The sequence below is a fragment of the Hipposideros armiger genome, unplaced genomic scaffold (genome assembly GCF_001890085.2).
Source record: "Hipposideros armiger isolate ML-2016 unplaced genomic scaffold, ASM189008v1 scaffold_10, whole genome shotgun sequence".
NCBI classification, from domain to species: Eukaryota; Metazoa; Chordata; class Mammalia; order Chiroptera; family Hipposideridae; genus Hipposideros; species Hipposideros armiger.
Window position 1 is genome coordinate 445204 of NW_017731360.1, and position 22281 is coordinate 467484.

The window sequence follows — 22281 nt, forward strand, 5'->3', positions numbered from 1 at the left end:
CATCTAAGGTGGGTGCATGTAGTTCAACCATTAGCATCTAGCTCTTCTCTGTGAACACGCTCCCTCTCATGTAGGCCACAAGCTCTCTGCAAGGACCACCAAATGATGTGTCCAGCATGATACAACTGCTCACTAGCAAGTCAGACTTAGAACTGGGTCGGTCAGATTTAGCAGTTACTGAGGGCTTACTCGGGGTGCTGAGGACACTCCTAAATAGGGACCGAACGCCGACATTCAGACTGGGGGCTGCTCTCACCTGTCGCTGCTTTAGGAAGTCCAGGGCAATCTGCACGTTCTGCAGCCTGTGGAAACGCATCCTCCCCTTCTCCCGGGGCTGCAAACAAAACAGGGGGTGTTATGCTTAGCTACACCGATTTACCCCCGCAGACCACTTTCCTCTTCATTTCAAGGGCTAAAAGACCAGAAAGAATTCATCATGGCTGAAGCCAGGCGTGGGAGCATTACATAAAGCATCCTTCGATGGCAGGACCATGGTGTTTCACCATGCTCGCCGAGGCCTCCAGAGGCCTGTTTATGCCACGCCTCCCGTGAACATGGCATGTTTGACTACTAGTGGAGTCAGTGCCGCGGCATCTCTACAGGCTCTCCTGGAGTCATACGTAGCAGAACTGGATTCTGGATGTGAGATTAATGGGAATAAAGATTTTGGCTCTACAGCTCCTAAAATCACAATTAATGCTATTGTAAGGGAAAGGTGGAACGTTCTAATTGCATACTGCACAGTAATGGACAGAGCCAACCTTACTGCAAACCTGGCAAAAGATGTTAGAGGTAGCTAGTTCTAAGAAACAAGTGAAAAAAGTTCAAAATGAGAGGCAAAAATCAGGAAGGAACTTATTTTCCAGGAAGATGGGTGTCAATGTAGGAAAGCTATACTTTACCCCAGTATGAAATACCCAGAGAAAAGAAAACCTTGATGGTATATGGATGTTCAACATGATAATCCAAAGAAAGGTATTTTCTACGAGTCACTAAATCTGACTGTCACATAAGCCACAGGATAGAAGCCCATCTCCATTCAGTGCCTCTGGTACCCTGTCCACAGCTCAGCTTCTGTCCATCCCAATATGCATGAAGTCTGTTTGCCTGACGAGTACCTACAGGAATGGGTATCTACCTAGGCAACGTTCTCCTGCGCACTTCCCAATGCTGCCTTTATCTTCCTTAAACTGGGACTAAAACATCACTTTCACTAGATTACACCCAGTTCATTTGTAAATGTCAAGATGGTACTAATTAAAGGCTGATTAAATATAATGTAGCTCTTTTGCGGGCACCTGCACAGAGGAAACCTTCCTCCAGGTTGAAACGGGCAAAAAGTAACCCAACAAGTAGAAAAGATAAGAGTAGAAAGATCTCTCTGGATGCCCCCCAAACATCTAAGCAAAACGTCCAAACTAGGATAATCTACAGAGATGTTGAGCCCTCTCCGGGCAACAGGATAACTTCTTAAGTCAAAAGTTTAGGAAAAATCCTTTTAGCAAGTTCCTCTTCTCATTTCAGCTAAATTATTGTGAATATGGTCTAGAGAATGACAGGGCCTGTGAAACTGAAGATTCTATGGCAACGGGAAGGGACACCAATGAGGAGAAAAGATGGCTTTTAAAAGGACAGGGAATGGGGACATCGCCTAATCTGTTTCTGGAGAAAGATCAGGGGCTATAACTTAGGGCCTGCAAGCAGGAAACGCCCCTTCCACATACTCTAATCTTTACTCCTATGGACTCCCCTCCAAACATAAATAACCTTAAGAACATGCAAGTTAAATGTCTGTCCTTCACAGCAACTAGAGATGTTATTAACTAAGGCGTATCTCCATGCAGTGAGTGGTTTGCAAACAACAGGCTATTTTGAAAACAACACGGTGTGTGGTGAGAACTCAGAGGCTAGAGGTGGGGAGTACCAGTTAGTCTGGAAGAGCAATTCACTGTCATGCTGTCAAACTTTCCACAATTCTGCAATCTGGACTCAGGCAACACAGCAAGGCCACCAGAAAGCTATGGGTCTCCAGGTCACAAAGGGATTTGACACCTCCAAACACCATTATTCTTTCTGTGCCAACCATTCTCAGACAAGCAAAACAATTCCCACTTCAGGATCATCTAACGGTAGCAAGAGGCACCATTAGTTTTAACCACTTTCTTTGGGACCCAAATTCCCAGGTGGATGGGGAAGCAGATGATTGGTAACTGAGCTACTGGAGACCTAGAGAACCTCACACTCTCTGGTGGCCCTGCAGTGCCAGCCGGGATGCTGCCACCCCAGGAGGACCTACTACATCGTCATCATCTTCCTCCTCCTGCTCCTCGCTGTTTGCATGGCGCCAGGAGGGCATGCTCACCAGGCGGAGGGTCTTCAGCCCCGCTGGCTCCTTTGGCCACCAACCAAGGCAAAGACATAACAGAGTCACAGGAAATTCACAACACAACAATGAAAAGGGAATGAATGCAGCATTAAAAAAAAAAAGATGGAAATAAATATGAAAATACCCTTTCACCTCCAAAAAGATGTGAGACTAGAGCAGATGGATTTATTGAACACGTCTTATGTTGAAACACATCTTCAATTCTCCATAGCCACCCACCCTCTCCGCTTTTATGAATAAACTAAGGGATAAAGTGATAATGTGAATAACTGTGAAAGAGATACTTGGATGGTTTTGGGTGACAAGATGATAGCCTATGAATAGCTCCATGAACACCTGTAGGTTTTCAAAGGTTAGGAAAAGAAATTAGACTGGAGTGGTTATAACCTGTTTTGTAAATAATGTAACTAAAAATGTCCCTTTCCAATATAAAATCACTACAAGTCCATCAAATATACCAGCTAAATTGCACAAAATATAACTTGGAGAACAGTGAAGAATAAAGACCAGCACAGTGAAGGTGAAATTCTGACTACTTATGAGATTTATAAATGAAGGCCAGAGAAGAACTGGAATTCATCATGTGCTGCCTGCGCTAATAAAAAAGCATCTCAATTTTAGGCCATTCAAAATTATAAAGTTAATTCTATTGCAAGGCAAAAAAGGTGTGAAACCAAAACGAAGGACCCAGGGGAAGCCAAGCTCAATCCCAGAAGAAGCTGAATATTACTTAAGGAATAAAATCTAATGTGCCAAACTCTGTTCCTGAAACACAACAAACAATGACTAAGAATTCACCAAAGGCAGTGAGTGGGCTGAGCTTCCCAGACTACTCAAGCTGTGCACCTCTCTTCAGCTCTTTCCTCACGGATGTTTCCAGTATTCAACCCTGGACTTTTCTAAATGAAAAGTATGTTGTCCATGATGTTATAGATAGAACAGAAACTGCGCAGGATCACCAGCTTCCATTACGCTCAAATATATGAAACAATGGGACCTGCCAAGTGAGGTTGTTTGGATCCTGCAAACAAATCAAGTATAAGAACTATCATCTGACACGCCAAGAGGTTGACACGGGATCTGCCCTCACGTACGTAGGTGTTTCCCGCATGCGATGTTTAAGGCATTGTGGGGAGGCAGGCATAGTTAACTGTCCAAGGAGCCCCAATGTACTGCATCCAGGCTCAGGCCTCAGCTTCAGCATTTCTCCAAACCTGCGAGACTCAGGGACTCATAGAAGGAACAACGTGAGGTGAACTGGAGAAAAAATGAGTCTAAACACCTGGGATTTTGGATGTAGACTCCAGGTCCTCAGCCGAAGGCAGAAAGTTAAACAATTCACAATACATGGGAAAACAGCAAAAGTCTATATACAGAAATAAGACTCTAGGAAGAAAAATATACATTCCAAAATCTTTAAACGTGAATCTACTATTCCTGAAATATTATTAGTATCTATAGATAGATAAAGAACAAGGAAGGAGAAAACATGCAGTTATAAAGGCAATATAACTGATGCCTGGAGAAATGAAAATATTGGGTTGTCGGAAAAGTCATGATGTATTTTTTCCGTTTCTCGTTGCAAAAATTCGTCATGACTTTTCCGACAAGCCAATATATGATACATCAATTTAATTAAGATAAAATCACATCATTTGTAATTTGCCCTAGAACTCAACAAGCTGGCCATGTGTCATTAACAGGGCCACACCTGTGAGGTCACGCATTAGAGAAAAGAGATTAACTCACCAGTTTGATGCCCGAGAGGACCTCCAGCAGAGAGATCAGGTTATGGCCATCCCGCAGATCTTCATAAAGATCATTGATGTGCTTGCGGACCTGTGCATAGAGTAAAACAGACTGCTTTTTATTTGATCTTCAATTATTTTATTAGCTACACAAGAATCTCTGGTTCTAAGTAAACACAAATTTAAAAATTTAAAACTGGAAATAATAATGAAATTCAGGAATTTTCAGGTTGGAGTACAACACATGAAATAGTAACACTTGCCAGAAGTGTTATGTGTTTTTAAAATTGAAGCCAGATCTATTACATACTCTAGTCCACGCTGAAAAATACTCTAGAAAGTTTGGACAAGGCGATGGGAAGTCTTCATCATCCTGAAACATCTCAGGAATTATAATGGGCCACAATGGGATACAATGACCAGGGATGGACCGACAAGCCCAGCCAGAGTTAGAAAAGCCTGCCAGAGTGCTACAAAGGATACGAAAATGCTAGGTACTCAAGGTTTCAGAGGGTGTACATATAATTTAATCCCTCTTTTACCAAATATTTCTAATAGTGAATGTAAGGATTACTTTCCTTTGGGGAAAAATAATTCCAATTTTATAACTGAAACTATGGAAAAACAAATCTCACTTCGGAAAAATGTGTGGTTAGAGTCAAACACTACGCTAAATGCTTTACATGTTATCTATCCCTCACATCTCTAAGAAGGTTTTATTATTCCTATTTCACACATGAGGAAAAGAAGCACAAGTAGGTTAGGTAACTTGCCCAAGGTCACAAGTGGAAAAGCTGGCCTCAGTTTGGTCTTTTGGGTTTTAGTCTTTGCCATTAACTACGATGCTTTCTAATCAACCATAATCTCATTTTATTCACTTGAGTCCAAATGACTGCCCTGTGAGGTTTATTTATTACCCATATTTCATAGGAGAAACTGAGGAGGCTGAGGCTCTGAGATAGTAAGGTCCCATATAGTTTGGTAAGTGGCAGGAGGTCTTCTAACTCATTCTGAATCTAGGGATAACCATTGAGTGACATTCCCAACACAGAATCAGAAACTTAGTGGGAATTATACAGAAGAAGATTCATTTTCAACAAATAATTTCCTAGACAACAATAAGAAGGGCTACTACCTTCAGAAGTAGTAAATTTCTAGTCACTGGAATTTTTCAAGCAGAGACTGGGATATTGGGATTTCTACATTTGCATGGAAAACTGAACTAGTCCTTTCCAATTATAATATTCTAGCATTCAAAATAGAAAGGGAATCAGAATAAAGACTGGAAATATCTGGGAAGACTTCCTGAAAGAGAAGGGACTTGAAGGATTACAAAATGTTTTGATAGAAAGAAGATGGGAAAACCACAGGAGGTACAGAGGTGGAAATATGCACGGTATGGATGTTTGTATGTGTGTGTATGTTAAGGAATAAGAAGGTAATGGGTAGATTACCCAATTAGAGAAAATGGTTCATGATGAATTGCATAATAGGTTTCAAATACTGAAAGAACATTTCTTCAGTTTTCTGTGCTATTCAAAATGTACTCGTTATAGATATTAACACACTTTTTAGTTTTATCTGCAATATTCGCAATTTTCTCCATCACTTTAATCCTCAACAATGAACAAAACAATACGTCCAAGAGCCGGCTGAGTGGCTCAGTTGGTTAAGAGCTCGCTCAAGAGTTTGAGCTCTGAGAAACAGCGGTTCGAGTCCCGGCCCGAGCTGAGCAGCCGCTGAGCTGCCAACAGGTGGCAGGATGGCTCAGCTAAAAAAAAAAAAAAAACCAATACGGCCAGCTCAGACTAGTAGCATTTGTTGATTTCCAAGGCGTAAATACTCCCACCATGACCAATTTCAAGCTGCTAATATCACTAAATGTGATGTTGGGAAAAAATGTACAGTAGCACACCATTGTATAGTATTTTCATCAAAGAGATACAACAGACATAATTAACCTCAAGAGCATAAACAGCAATAACATGCAGTAAAATAATCATGAAGTGATGCGTTTTGGGTATTTATTACCTTTATTTTAAATAGAATGCATTTAATTGTAAATTTATATAATTTAGTCTTTAATAATGTCTGTGCTTAGCAACCAGCTCACAAAATTCCCCAAAATGTAATATTTGGCTCTTATGAGCCCATGTAAGCTGGCTCCAGTGGCCACATCAGTGGCTCCAAGATTTCAAGACCTCGCCCTCAAATGGGTCAAAGGTTTCAAGATTTGGGCCTGGAACAGCCACAGTGCACCACTAACAGAAATAAGCAGTCATGAGGGTTGGGAAGGGAATGAATTTGATAAATTCAATTTTAAACATTAATTTAAAACGGCAACAAAGGGGCTACAAATGGAAATGTTCTTAAAGCAGCTGGAAATACCAGAATTCAATTTGGGTCAGAAGAGAACTTACATTTAGAAGTCATACACATAAAGGTGCTAGCTAGAGACATGGGAAATGTTGGGCTTTCTGTGTTAGGGGCAAGAAAGAGCAGAGTGCTAAGGACTGAGCCTGAGGGAATAGCCCAAATTAGAAGGCAGGAGATGGAAAAGCAATCAACAAAGCGGGGGAGGGGGGCAGTGAAAGGCGTAGGCAAAAAAACAAAGCTTAATCCAGGAAGGGATGATCACCAGTATCTAACACTACAGGACAAGGAGGATGAGGACTGTGAAAGGGCTTTTTAATTTTCCCACCAACAAGAGTGTTTTGTGAGAATAATTTTCTAGACAGTGGTGGAATGGAAGTCAGATTACAAATGAATGGTGGGTTAAAAAAAAAGTCAGAAAATATTCAATGCTTGGTAATAAAGATTAAGAAGAGGACAACAATGAGCGATTTATTTTTGATAGATAAAACCTAAACAAAGAGTATAAAAATTGGGAATGGGCATTCAATAATTATTTAAATAAATTATAGTAGGGTTGAGAACCTAGTTATCAGTAGGATACTAGGGACGGCCAAGTGGCTTGTTGGTTAAGAGTTGGCTTGGGAGCACGAGCTCTGAGCAGCAGGGCCACTGGTTTGGATCAAACATGGGCCAGTGACGCTGCGCCCTCTACAGCTAAGATGGTGAACAACAGCTTGACCTGGAGCTGGGCTGCCATTGAGTCACTGGCAAAGGCGTAGGCTGCAGTGAGCTGCTGTGAGCTACCATGAGTGGCAGGCAGCCGGCATGAGCTGCTGTGAGCCGCCGTGAGCGGCCGTCCAATGGCCGGCGACCAATCTGCCTCACCTGGGAAGAGCGCAATGATCACAATACCAACATGAGCCAGTGAAGCGACGTCCTCCACAACTAGACTGAAGAACCAAAGGACAGCAACTTGTCTGTTCCCTTCCCTGATTCCCCCAACGCTGTTCCCTCCCCCAATTCCCCAATAAAATCTTTAAAAAAAAAAAAGGATACTAAACACCACAGGGTACTGAAAAAAAAAAAGAGGCACTTTGAAATGGGAAGATAATTTCACACCAAGGCACCAAATATCTCCTAAAAAATTCCCATTATGTTTTACACCTGTGAATAACAAAATTCAGCCACCTTATAAGAAATTTAGGGAACTAGCTTATTATATCTCTCTGTCTTTGTCTGATTATAACAACCAAATAACTATGAAAACCAACAGAGAGTGATATAGACAGAGGTAAGGAGGGAGGGGAAGGTGGTGTGGCTTTTTTCTGAGGTTTTCTTCCTGGAAAACTTTCAACAACAGAGAACAAGAATAGTCTGTTTCTGAAGCATACTGGACACAGCTCTGCCTGGAGAAGGATAAAGAATTAGCTAACATTTATTACTGCTTCTATGTCAGAAATTTTTCAGATGCAAAAATGGGATTTGGAGGGCTCAATTAACATCCCAAGATCACATAGCTAGTAAATGGCCCGGTGGATCAAATCTAGGTGTGCCCCGTTCTAAAGTCTTTACCTCTTCTGCACATAGTGGGCTGACTCTAAAGTTTTCTACAAATCTCTTAAGAAATAGTCCAGTGGACTAAGCTTCAGAAGTTTAAGAGGCAGCCACATGAAGCCAAGAGTGCTCAGGAATCATCAGTATATATGATTCTTTCCAACAAATAATCATGCTATTCTGTCAACAAAGATGAGTGAAGAACTTCAGCTATCCAGGTCCTTGGCTGTTTGCACTCCCTGTGAAAATCACTGTCAAAATTAGTGAATGCCTCTAACAAATATATACAGATAGCTAACAAACTCATGAAAAGATGCTTAGTATCATTAGGCATAAGCAAAATGTAAATCAAAACTACAGTGAGATACCATTTCACATCCACTAGGATGACTACAATCGAAAGTACAGATAATAAGTGTTGATGGGGATGTAGGGAAATTGGAACCCTCATACACTGCTGGTGGGAATGTAAAATGGTGCGGCTGCTTTGGAAAACAGTCTAACAGCTCCTCAAAAGGCTAAACACAAGTTACTACATGACCCAGTAGTTCTGCTCCCAGGTATTTATTTACCCAAGGGGACTGAAAACATGCCCAGAAAAAAAAACAAAAAAAAACTTGTACATAAATGAATGTTGATAGCAGTATTTGTTGTTCATAATAGCCCCAAAGTGAAAATAACCCAAATATCTATCAATTGATAAATGGATAAACAAAATGTGGTACACCCATACAATGAAATATTATTCAGCAATAAATACTGATACATGCTATAACATGGATGAACCTTGAAAACATTATGCTAAGCGAATGAAGTCAGTTACAAAGGAAAGGATCACGTATTGTATGGTTCCATTTATATGAGATATCGAGAACAGGCAAATCTATAGAGACAGGAAGTAGATTACTGGTTGCTAGGAATGGGGGAAAATATGAGGGGTTAGGGGTAATGACTAAAGAGTACAGGGTGTCTTTTGTGGGGGAGTAAAAATATTCTAAAGTTGATTGTGGTGATGGTTACACAACTCTGAGAATATACTAAAAGTCACCGAATTTAATTTAAATGGGTGAATTGTATGATATGAGAATTAAATCTCAAAAAAGCTTTTTTGAAAAATTAATGAATGACTACATTTTGAAAGATAAAGTCCATCCTAACCCAGGCCAATGCCCCCTTATCCCCCATGCATTAATAAACCAAGGAAAACTCTGCTCTCCCAATTTTTTAAAGATTGGCTTGAAGTTATGAAAAACTAAACAGTTTTCCCCAACTTCTGAGTGGCTTTTTAGCAAAGGGAATAAACTGCACTTAAGGGCTTGGAATCAGAATCTAAGCCCAAAGGGACTTTAAAGATTACTTAAGGGGCGGCCAGTTAGCTCAGGTGGTTAGAGCGCAGGCTCATAACACCAAGGTTGCTGGTTCGATCCCCACATGGGCCACTGAGCTGCGCCTTCCACAACTAGATTGAAGACTACTTGACTTGGAGCTGATGGGTCCTGGAAAAACACACTGTTCCCCAATAAAATTTCTAAAAACAAAAACAAAAAACAAAAAACAAAAAAAACCACTTAAAAAAAATAAAAATAAAAGTTACTTAACTCTAATACCCTCGGTTTACAGATGGGAAAAGTGTTGCCTAGAGAAGTTAAAGAAGTTGTGTAAGATCGTTTAGCTGGGAAATGTCGGATCACTGTCTCCTGACTCTGAGTTCAGTGCTCCTTCCCGCCACCAGGCTTCCATGATGCTTGAAGCGAAATGACGTATTAGCAACAATATTAAATTATAAAAGGACCCCCCCACCCCCAAAAAAGAACTAAGGATTATCATGTAGTATTCTTTGATACCTGCAGAAAACCTGATCTAGAAACACTTTCCTTTAACCTTGTTAAAAGAAAACACAAGCAGCTCAATTTCCTTGATTCAAACTATGTTGAAAAGCAAAAAATAGGTCAGAGGAGAAAGTTTTAAAGAAAAGAGTATATTATTTCCTCTCATCTACACTTATTAAAAAATACAGGGAAAGTGAGAGTGAGCCCAGTAACTTCAAATGGATTTCTGAATTCACAGATTTCTAAATTATAAGAGAGGAAGTCCACATTGATTCAGTGGCCAAGTTTATCCTCAAAGTAAAGCCTAATGCTAAAAAACAGGTTATTGGGGGTGACCAGTTAGCTCAGTTGGTTAGAGCGTGGTGCTGATAACACCAAGGTTGCAGGTTCGATCCCCACATGGGCCACTGTGAGCTGCATTCTCCTTGAAAGAGTCAACTAAGTCATTGTAGCATGAAAGCAATGTGTAACCAATGACTGTGGCTGTTACCCCAATTAAATTAAAAAAAAAAAAAAGAAAAACAGATTATAGCTGGCCTAGACTTTTCACTCAGGAAAGAACTACAAGCCTAACTCAAATGCAGGGAATACGAGTGGAGGCTGGGAATCCCTGTGGGAACAAGGACAGTGAGAGAGGGGAACAAGATGTGGAGCTCTTTGCAGATAAGAATTCTATCATCTTCCAGTTTTGAGAGTTCCTTCACTTCTGAGAAATCTAACAGTGGTACCAGTCAAACCCAATTAACCAAGATCCTCTGAGGGTGACTCTAAAATCTACAAAGGGTAGCTTTACTTAATTGGCAGGTACTAATTGCACAAGAAGTAGAGAATCTAAGTCCAAATGTAGGCTAAAACTTTTAGAGGGGGTTGAGACGTGTTTAGAGTGAAATCAAAACTTGAAAACGCAGGTCCAGGCAAAGGCAGCTAGTAACCACCACTATATGGTCACATACGGGCAACATTGCTCTCCTGTGTCTAACCAGCACTACTTTGTCACTCTCTTAAATTAAACTCCACTGCTAGTCTCCTTCTGACCTTTCCCCACAGGCATGAATAAGCAAAGAGGTGTGAAAGTACACACAGTGTTTAGGGAGTAGTGAGCTGTCTCCTGTGGCTGCGGCAGAGGCTGCACAGGAGAGAGTGCCTGCCTGGAATCCTCGGAGCTGTATACTAACTACCCTGTGTTCAATGAGGGAGCCTCAAACAGAAAGAGGAAAATTGAAAACAGCAAAAATTTGGAGTTTAAAAACTTATGCTTGTTTATCAGGAATATTTAACTAAAAGATCGAGAAAGTCAGTGGCTTCTAGGTTGCATACATGAATAAAAATGGAACAAGCTAGTCCATCTGCTAGATTAAATAATGGCCTTTCCTTTCTACCTAACAACCTCTGAAGTCAACAGAACTGACCAGGGAAAGCATTTCTCCTTCTTAGGAGCTTGTGCTATCAGTTCTGTCTCACCCTCTCATCCCTTCTTGAAGTTCGCCTTGGGGTGATATACTTTATCAGCTACCAGGACCTAGAGATATGGCAGGAATAATCTAAAACTCTAGGTTGCTTTTTGTTTTTGTTTTTTATGGTTCTGGCATAAAGCAGAACTCTTGGGTTTATAGGTGTGTCTTCTCAATTAGGTTATTTATATATTTCAGATGCTTACATCCTTAACAAGTATCTTTTAAGACTGGACCGACAGTGTTCTCAACTAATCAAGAGGAATTAATTTGCTTATTCCAAAACAAATGGACATTTTAGAATCTGAAAGATCTGAGGTCAACTAAATCTAGAACCTGAGAGGCTTGGTTGTTTTGATCTTATTAATACATCGGTCTACTTGCATCATCAATCTAGGTGTACTTGGGGAGCAAAGCAAAGGATGCTTGAGTTATAAAAAACAAATCTTGATCCCTAATTCTCAGCCCAAAGTTCAAAGAACTCCAGCATGGGAGCAATCATTCTGATTAGCAATGAATCTCTCTCTGAAATACCCCAAGAAAATGCGGTTGAAACCATAGGCTGGAAGTCTGAGATGACAGATCGCTCTGGCTGGCCTCCAATGGCTAACAATGCTATGATGTGTTCATCTAGTTTCTCTCTCCCTGGGCCTCCTGTCATCACACAGCACTGAGGCAGAGGTCCAACAGGCAACATCAGCTACAAATGAACAGCAGGGAACCAGAGCATTTGTATTCAACTACAAAGTTTAGGGAGACAAACTTGGGGCAGAATAAATTCAGTTCTTCCAACTGTTAGAGATGAGATATGAAAGCAGAGCAAGTTGGGGGCATACTCAGTAGAAAAAATGGGTGATTTTGGTCAGAAGACTCATGATTGATCTTTAGCTCCATTCTTCTCTAGCTGTGTGATTTTGGGACGTCACTTCATCCTTCTAATTCTCATTTTCCTTAGTTTCGAAACTTGAAAGGAGGAAATCTTGACCTCTTTCAGGATTATTATAAGGATCAAGTCAGATAAGAATGTGCTTTGTAAGCTATAAAACACTATCAAAATATTATTTAGTCAAAGCAACAAACCCTTATAGGATACTTCTTGTGTCCCGGGCACAGTGCTTGGTAGAGGGTGCAGTGCTTGGTATAGAAAATACACAATAAGAGTTCCAGCCCTTAGCGAGCACCCCAACAGAGGAGACCAGCGTGTGAACTCTTCAAAGTGGTATTGAAACAGGGCCTGGTTGGCACCCCCATAGTAGAGGTCTCTCGATGTCCCTGGCCTCACCTTTCCTTGACCTACCTGTAGCTTAACAATAGATCATCCCCCTATGGCTTGAGCTCAGAATGTCCCCTATCTCACCCAGTTCCCTGTTTTAGAAAACTACCCTGAAACTTATGATTAATAAATACCCTTAGACTTATTGATCACAATCTCAATCGTCTACCAAGCTAATCCCATCATTGCTCTTGGGTTGTTGACCCCACCACAGAATCACATAGCCACAGGGAAGGCTCCATGCAGACCCCCGGAACTGTCTCGTAGCCTTTGGAGGAATGCCCAGATTTTCCTTTAAAAACCCCAAGCTGGTCTGAGAATGTGAAGGCAGTTTTTGGAGGTGTTAACCCGTTGCCTTCTCAGACCACCAGTGCTCTGGTAATAAATGCTTATTCTATGACCCAACTCCTGTGTTGGTCTATTGGCTGAGTGGTGCAGGCAACACAAGCCCCAGATTCGGTTGGCCTCCAGTTTCAGTATGGAATAGAGATGAAGTTGCAATTAATTTAGTGGAAGGGATGGAGGTCAGCATCTCAAGAAGGTAATATTGGACCTGAGCCTTCAAGGATAAGTGAGTGATGGCCAAGCAGAGGAGGTCGGGTCATGCATTCTGGGGGGAGAGAAATGAATAAGCAGAGGTGCGAAAGTACATGTGTTTAGGAGCAGGGCGTCGTCTCGTGTGGCTACAGCACAAGCTACACAGGGGCGAATGCCTACAAATGAAGTTGGACAACCTGGAACCAGGTTGTGAAGGGCTCTGCATCATGACAGTTACATGTCATCAAACTAGAGGCAAATGGTACACTGAAAGAATTAGAGGGGGACAGCAGTTTTTTTCTCCCCATCTTTCTTTGTCCTCACACTAAAAAAATAAAACACAATATCAAGTTATAGCCCAGCGGAAAGATAAATGCTACAGGTGCTATAACAGAAGTACATAAGGACAACAGGGAAGAGCACCAAAAAAAAGGTGGTTAATTCCATATGGGAGAATCAAGAAAATATTGATCAAAAGAAAATATTAAGGAGGTGTTAAGTTGGTGTTATCCAGGGAGAACAGAGCTGGGGAAGGTGTTCCGTGCAGAGGGAGCAGTGTGAGCAAAGATATGATCATAAAATAGCATGGCACACAGTTCAGCAAGAGCTTAAGTTATCAAGGGCATTTGACACTATGATCCTGGAAAGGTAGGCAGAAGCCAGTGCCAGCGCTGCAAAAGTTAAGAGCACAAATTCCACAGTTAGGTTGCCTGAGTTCTAAAATTTCAGCTGTGCCTCTTTCTAGGGTGTGACCTTGACCAGGTTACTTAACCTCTCTAACCCTCATTGTCCTCATTGACAAAAACAGGACTGTTAATACAATCTACAGCATAAGGTCACTGAAGGATTACATGAGATAATCCATGTAAAGGACTTAATACAGAATATCCGATTTACAGTAAACACTCAACAAACTACTACTATCATTATAGGGAAATTTATTAGGAAACTATTACAGTGGTCAAGGCAAGAGATGAGGAGGCCCTGGACTAGAGGGAACAGGGATGGAGGAGAGGAGTCAGGTGTAACTTTTTCCGAGCTGGAAGTGATTGCCTAGAGTTGGTGACAAGGGAGAGATGATGGGCGAGACTGAATACAGTATGATTCTAGGTTCCAAACTTGGACAGCTATGCGCAGGCATGAAAATATTTAGCAATTTGGGATGTGCTGAATATAGGATATGTCTGGGTAATGTCCAGATCAATGTCAAGTACACTGTGAGATATGCAAGACCTTGGCTTAGGAAAGACCGCAGGAAAATGCTCTATCATTACCGCCTTAGCCATATCTTGTAGTTTGAAAATCGTCATCATCTGCAGTCCCTGTTAAACAAGTGGCCCTAAGGAGCCATGTTTGATTTATGTAACCATTTTCGTGGCCAAAGTTTACTGAACTATACAGACACCTGACCCATGGAGAAAAAGAAAACCCCAGCCAATCAGGTTGGTTGTGTTTCTATCTTTAAATCATATAGCTGCAGGGTTTTACATCACTATTCAAGGGACAGCTCATACACAAGCAACGGGAGAAATGCAACGAAATGAATGCAGGAGGCATGCAGAAAGAAATAAAACTAAGGGGCTACGAGGCCTCATTAAAGAGAGAGTAGCTGCCCGGTAATGTTTAGTTTTCATAAAGCCCCAAATGCATCCAGACATCATATCCTGTGAGATTGCCTTGTATCCTTTTCTATTGTTGTTCCTTGCATTCCATGCAACCAAACGATCCCCATGACTAACACAGAAGAGCCTGCCAAAGCAGAATATAGAGAGCAAAACAAGGAAATGGCCACGGTTAGGACCTTGGGAACCGTCAACATGGAGGAATCAGAGGAAGAAAAGCCAGTGTAAGGGCCGGCCGAGTGGCTCAGTTGGGTAAGAGCTTGCTAAAGAGTTTGAGCTCTGAGCAACAGCGGTTCGATGCCCAGTCTGAGCTGAGCTGCCGCTGAGCTGCCAACAGGCGGCAGGATGGCTCAGCTTAAAAAAAAAGAAAAGCCAGTGTAAGAGTCGAGGAAAAGGCATCCATAGAGGGAAGAGATAATTCAGGGAAAAGCAGTGTCCTGGAAGTCAATGTAAGCGACGGCTTTAAGGAGTAGTCCATTCAGTCAGCAGTATCAGTGCTACAGAGAAATCAAATAAGAGGAAGATAAAACTAGGCTACTGCATATGGAACCACCAGGTCACTGGTGACCTTTCCCAGAGCAGTAATTATGATAACTCAAAAGCTCTGTTTTCAAATCTTGACAGTCACGCTTCATACTGTTTATCCTTAGGTGGGTCTTCAATGTCTCTGCCTTCGTTTCTCCTCTTAAAAATAATAACAACATCTCCCACCAACACTAGTCATTGTGGAAGTGTTCTGTATTTTAAACAGCATGGCAGTTATACATACATATACATATGAAAAAATTCATTAAACGGAACATTTAAGATTTGTTCACTTAGAGAGAGAGAACACAAAGTCCCCTCTGCCTCATCCTTCCATAGTAATCAGATTAAAAAATCACAATGAAGAAAGGGGCTTATAAAATAATTTGCAAACCATTCTTTGAGTCCCAGGAATCACCCCACAGTGTCCACAACCTCAGCCTCTTGAGGTAATGGCATGTATCACTGTCCTCACCAAAAAACTCATCAGTAGTTTCCATACTGTTATGGCTATGTTCATTATTTTAAAAAGTCACACGCAGGGCCAAGCCGAGTGGCACGTTGGTTAGGAGTTGGCTTGGGATGCCAGCTCTGAGCAGCAGGACCCTGGTTTGGATCCCACATTAGGGCCAGTGACGCTGCACCCTCTACAGCTAAGATGGTGAACAACAGCTCAACCTGGAGCTGGGCTGCCTTGAGTTGCTGGCCACGGTGTAGGCTGCAGTGGGGCTGGCCAGCAGCGGGCATGAGCTTTCGTGAGCTGCCACCGTGAGTGGCCATCCAATGGCCAGCAAATGACTGCCTCACCCGGAAAGAGCGCAATGATAATATCAACATGGTCCAGTGAAGCGACGTCTTCCACAACTAGACTGAAGAACAAAAGGACAGCAGCTTGTTTATTCCCCTCCCCCAATACCCCAATAAAATCTTTTAAAAAGTCACACGTGTCTCTCTAACAACTGGAGCACAGGGCGGGCACTCTGAACCACCGGAGAGAAGGGACGGACGGAGCCAGGTTAAGGCAGCCGGAGGTGCAGGGCAGCGTCCTACCTTCATCAGGTGCTTGTTGACCCACTTGGTGAATGTTTTCTTCTGAACGCGGTCCCGTTCATCTGTAAAGGAAACACAAGGCACTGGCTTAGTGCTACCCGGGCAACAAGTTCCCATCTCCCTGCCTTGCCCACACCCCAGTTTCTGTGGAGACAATTTCCACAGAACTGTGAGACTGTGTCTTGTTGTTGGGAAGGCTTAGCCTGCCTGCACTTCCTCTTCTGTTCTCACCATGTCATCACCTTACAGGTTAGACAGAATAAAGTGCCTCAAAAAGCAAGTCATGGCAAAGTCTCCTGAGCATCATAGGTAATTTTCTGGGGAGCAGAGCGATCCCCTGCTTTCCTTACAGCAAGCTCCAAAAAGCCAAAGCTGTGAAGACCACCAACAGAAAGGGTAGCGTGGCCTTGACATTTGGGACACTCCTACTGCAGTGGTTAAATCTCACTCTTCACACGCCCATCTGCCTGATCAGTGCTCTACTCTCTCTCTCTCCTACCCCAGTACTTCCCTCGTTCCAGTTTCCTCACCAACCATCACCAACCAAACTCTGGAAGCTGCCCACTTTGTCCCCACTACACATCTCCTCCCTCCTTTCCTTCTCCGAAGTCTTACAGAGCCCTCATTTCTTGGTAGACAAACTCTCCTTCATTCTGACTTTTGTTCACCTCTTTAACAGAAACATGACTATTAACACTTGACAATGACTGCTCCAGAGGCGCGATCCGGGAGGACTCACTTTCTCCCGCAACTGCCAATTCCAAGGGCCACTTCCAGACCACTGATCCATCAGCCCCGGCTCCTTTTCTACTTACTTGAAGCCCATGCCATTCCCTATCTTGTTCAAATCATCCTTACTGTCATTCCCTGCTGCCCGCCCTCCTCCACACGGCAAATCTACCTTAACCTTCCCTGACAACATGGTTCGCGTTTATGATCTCCACATGTATTCTCTGGGAGGGTCCCCAAATTACTTCAGCATCTATGCTGACAATGCATCTGAGCCTGCTTGCCTCCCCTGACCTCCATCTCTGATTCAGACCCAGCCCCCACACTGCCACATCCTGGGTCTCATTCCTTCTCCAAACATACTATTTAGCAGTCATCTTTATCAATCTCTCATACCGCCTAATCATTCTTAGCCTTCGATCACTCCATTCTTATTTTACCCTATTTATTAAGAGCATCTCAAATTATCCCAGTCTGTGCTCGACAACGTGGTTAAGCAAGTCAAAGCTGCCATCACTAATGCCCCAGGAACTCTCATCTGCCTAACCTTCTACTACTTTATTCACCATGACAACCTCCAAACCTGAATTATCACCATTGCTTGACTCTCCCATTTTTTTCCTCCAAACCAGAGAACATTTCAGAAGAAAGAGGCACAATTATGCAAACCTGGTCCACTAGTAATTCACACTAACTTCAGTCAGGTGTTCTCTCCTACTGCCCAGTTATTCCCTTCTTTCTGACTCCCTCGGAAAAGTCACACGGGTGCCATCCAAACATGGAAACGTTCTCTGCACTTCCAGGGGAACGCACATCTTCTTCCTTTTCTGAGTTTACAGCCATTCAGTAAGCACTTCCTCGTCTCTGGTTTTACCTTCACATCCTTCTTTTCAGCCTTGAAACCTTTCCTGCTTTGCAAGGAAAAATGATCTCTTCCTACTATAGACCACAGAACTGGGAAATTAGAATAAATTTCAGAAGTCACCTAATCTAATTTCCTGATACACAAATCCCTTCAAGCATCAAAGAATCCTATGTCCAGAGTTGAAAGGTCTGTCCAAATCTTGCATACATCTACACTATCCTTGAGGCTTAAAACTTAAGATAATAGAAACATCACTACCTCTTAAAGCAACACATACTATTGGGTTGTCGGAAAAACATTTTTGCAACAAAAAACATAGAAAAAATATGTCGTGACTTTTCCAACAACCCAATAATTTAATAGTTATAACCTGCTTCTTTATAAATTCAACCTATTGGCACTCATTTGGAACTGTTAGAAGAAAAAAAATCTAATCTGTCTTTCACTTCATCGAGTTATGCAAGTATCTGAAACCAAGATTTTTATTAGATTTGACCAGTCATTCCGCACTATGTTGGTCACTTGATCTTTTTAGCTGCTGATTCAGTTGTCCAACACCCTCATCCTTTCCCAGCCCGTATCATCTGCAAACTGAATCAGAATCAGCTTGCAACTACAGTCTCATCCAAATCACTGACACATTGCTCATACTACTTATTTTCTCTTCGTGGCATGCCACTTTCTTCCTCTCCACCTCTCCAAATGCTAGTTATTCTTTAAAATCTAGCTCCTTCGTTCACTCATTCATTCTTTGAATAAATTCTTTTTAAGGACTTTAGCTGCTTGGAACAGGCTATGTTACACAAAGTCGCAGTCCCTACCTTTAAAAGAGATGCCAGTCTAGCAGAGAAAAAAAATAACTTCAATACAGTTTGGTAAGTGCTATAACCGAGATCAGCAGAGTTCTCAGGAACATAAGAGAAGGGGCTAAGCCTACCTGAGGAGGGGAGGGACGCCTGGGAGGCAAGCGAGAGTTTCCAGATGAGTGGCTCTCACTGAACCTTAGAGATGAGTAGAAGTTAGCCAGAAAGAGAAGGGACAAAGCTACTACATGAAATTTCACCTAATGCAAAGTCATGGAGAGAAGGAGCTTATGTTCAAAGAACAGCACAGTATTAAGAATGGTTGAAAGAGGGCCAGCCAAGTGGCGTGTTGGTTAAGAGTTGGCTTGGAGCGTGAGCTCTGAGCAGCAGAGCCCTGGTTCGGATCTGACATGAGGGCCAGTGATGCTGCACCCTCTACAGCTAAGATGGTGAACAACAGCTTGACCTGGAGCTGGGCTGCCGTGAGTTGTCAGCGACGGCATAGGCTGCAGTGGGGCTGCAGTAGACTGCAGTGAAGCTGCAGTGGGCTGCCATAAGCTACCGTGAGCTGCCAAGAGCCGCTGTGAGCGGCCATCCAGTGGCCGGCGACTGATCTGCTTCACCTGGGAAGAGCGCAATAATACCAACAAGGGCCAGTGAAGCGACGTCCTCCACAACTAGACTGAAGAACAAAAGGACAGCAACTTGTCTGTTCCCTTTCCCCGATTCCCCAATGCTGTTACCCTCCCCCAAACCCCCAATAAAATATTTTTTAAATTTAATTAATTAATTGAGATGACAGTGAAATGCACCAACCAGAATGGCTAAAAAAAATTAAAAAACAAAAAACAATGGTTGAAAGATAGGGTGTGTATTAGGTAGTGGTGAGATTTAACACTGGATAGGATGGTGTGGGCCAAATTATGACTTTTCACGACAAGCTAAGGAATCCAAGCTTTATCACCAAGAAACTGGTAAGGGAAAAGTACGAGGAAGCATTGGAAAATTTTAAATAGGAGAATGACACGATCAGATTTGTGTTTGAGAAAAATTACTTCCGCCGTCTCTCCTGACAACTCCAGTTCTCAACAGTCTCTTTGTTCTCAAGTTTTTATGGTACTGACTATGCTAATCACTCCATCAGCACTTATAATTATATAGAGCTCTGAACTTGTAACACATCATCAATAAGATCATTAACTCTGTAAAGAAAGAGATCATGCGTTCTTTTTTGTACCTCCCAGAGCTTCTAACAGCTAAAGCTTTACATAATAAAAACCTTGGCCAATATACAATTAGAAGACTGGCTAAAGAAAAGCACAAAATGAAATCAGAACCTAGTTACCTACAAGAGTCCAGTCCATAAGTTAAAACCCCAACAAATATCAACTGTGTGCTGGGACATGTAGATATGATGGGAAAACAAAAATTCTCACTCTTGAAGTCACAAGTTTTCTTTTTAGAATTTTTATTATAAAAGTTTTGTGTGCTTGCTGTAACAGGTTAACAATACACAGATGGAAAATAAAAAGTTAAGAGATTTCTTTTTAAACTTATATTTTAAACAAAAGGTAGAAATCATGTGATTGCTTCTTAGTCCACTGCCTTGTTTTAGATCCGAAGGTGCGATTAGCACAATTGAGTCTTTTTAATTTTATTATTCGTAGTTATCCTGTTCACCTACCAAGCCCTCCCATGGAGATAATAGACTAGGGAGACCTGATGGTCGCATATCAGTCATGCTTCCAATAGCTAAACAACTGACTTTCAATTCAGGTGGAAGAGGTCCAAGTACTTACACTGAATATAATTACCAAGGACAAGTCCCCAAGTCAGTTAGCCTGCTTAGAGCTGATCCCTAAGTTCCTCAGAAAAGGTTTTAGAGAACGACATTGCCCCAAAGCTGGAGAATCCTTTTTTAGGATCCTACATTGCAGACCCATCAATTACATGGAAGCTCTTTCCTGACTTAAGCTTCAAGGCAAGAGGATGTTGCAGTACCTGGAGTTTAAGATCTTAATATTGGGTTGTTGGAAAAGTCATGACGTATTTTTTCTGTTTTTCGTTGCAAAAATGCGTCATGACTTTTCCGACAACCCAATAGTTTAGCAAGGAAATTTATCAGGGAAGGCAAACAACCTTAACACAGAACTTCAGAATGCTCCAAACAGCTCAGACTTTTGCAGTTTGTGATAAGTTTAAGCTCTGGCTCCCTATACATAAATACCTAATTTAACTCCAGGCCCAGCAAAAATCTTTCTAGAGGTAGGATTTGCAGAAGGTACCCCGATGTGAGAGGAAAGGGGTCAAGCAGAGAAAAGGTGATTTTCTTTTAGATGCTTCTTCTAAGCTCAGCCCCACCAAAGGGTACATACACACTGACAATGGAGAACTCAACTGCCCACTGGGAAATTCTTAGATTGAATATATTGAGGCACAAATTAATCACTTGGGGGTTACTTAATTAGAAGGATTTAATACTTGTTTCCAACTTTAAGACCACTATTGGCCACCAAGCTAACAGTACCTATCCTAATTTTCTTTATTTTCATTTCACTGGCAGAGGTGTCCCTCCCTGTAACCTAGCTAGGCAAGTCCTTCCATTTAAAATCTGGACCCCACTTCCTCCCTTCTCCTCGGGAACCTTAATCCAACAATTACCCCCTCTCCTTTCCCCTTGGCTTCCTGACAAGTATGATGACAACACTCACCGTCTCCACTTGTGTACCTCCTACTCCCCCATGTGACCTAGCTTCCAGCCCCACTAGTTGACTGAAACTGCTCTCCCCACAATCGTCTAATGACCAACCCAGAAGACACTGCTGATCAGATCATTCCTTCACCTTCTAAACCCATTCTCCCTCTTGAATCTGAGACTCCATTCTACCCTGGTTTTCCTCCTTCCTTTTTGGTTGTGCCTTCTCTTTTGCTCACCCTTAAATGTTTACTCATCCTTAGCCTTCTTTCCTTTTCATTCTGGATTACAGGTTCTTAAGAGATCCATGGGCCTAAGGGTCCATAGATGGGCTTTGAGCAGGGAAGAGGAGTGTTGCAAACCACCTAAAATTGCATGCAAAATTTTGGGTGTTATGTACACTGTGGAATGAAAAAATAATAAAAATACAGCTTTTTAAAAAAAAGTTAAGAATAGCTGTTTTTCTTACCTTTTCCCAGGATAATTTCATTTACTCCCATGGTTTCAACTACAGCCTATACATTGATAATTTCTAAATCCATATCTTCAGCTAAGGCCTTTATCCTAAGTACCACTCTCATATGTCCAATAGCCTCCTAAAAATGCCATGCTCATCTCAAACCCAACTTGTCAAAAACTGAACCCTTCTTTCTTCCTGCTTCTAACAGGTTTCCCTGCTTTAATCCATCTGTTATGAACTAAATGTTTCTCCCCCCAAAATTATACGTTGAGATCCTAACCCCCAATGTGACAGGTGATGAGGTTATGAGGCCGGAGCCCTCAGGAATGGGATTAGCGCCCTTATAAAAGCAATCCCAGAGAGCTCCCTCACCCTCTTTCTACCACGTAAAGGTACAGG

General features: G+C 42.1%; 1 protein-coding gene across 1 annotated transcript in view; it reads right to left on the reverse strand.

Moving 5' to 3' along the window:
• The window catches only part of MACF1 (microtubule actin crosslinking factor 1), a 335004-nt gene that overhangs the window by 190487 nt on the left and 122236 nt on the right, over positions 1-22281 (reverse strand). The window contains exons 2-4 of the mRNA XM_019657518.1: positions 16331-16392; positions 4136-4225; positions 257-334 (exon numbers count right to left, since the gene is read on the reverse strand). Of these exons, the coding sequence (XP_019513063.1) occupies positions 257-334; positions 4136-4225; positions 16331-16392 (230 nt within the window). The remainder of the gene's footprint in view (positions 1-256; positions 335-4135; positions 4226-16330; positions 16393-22281) is intronic.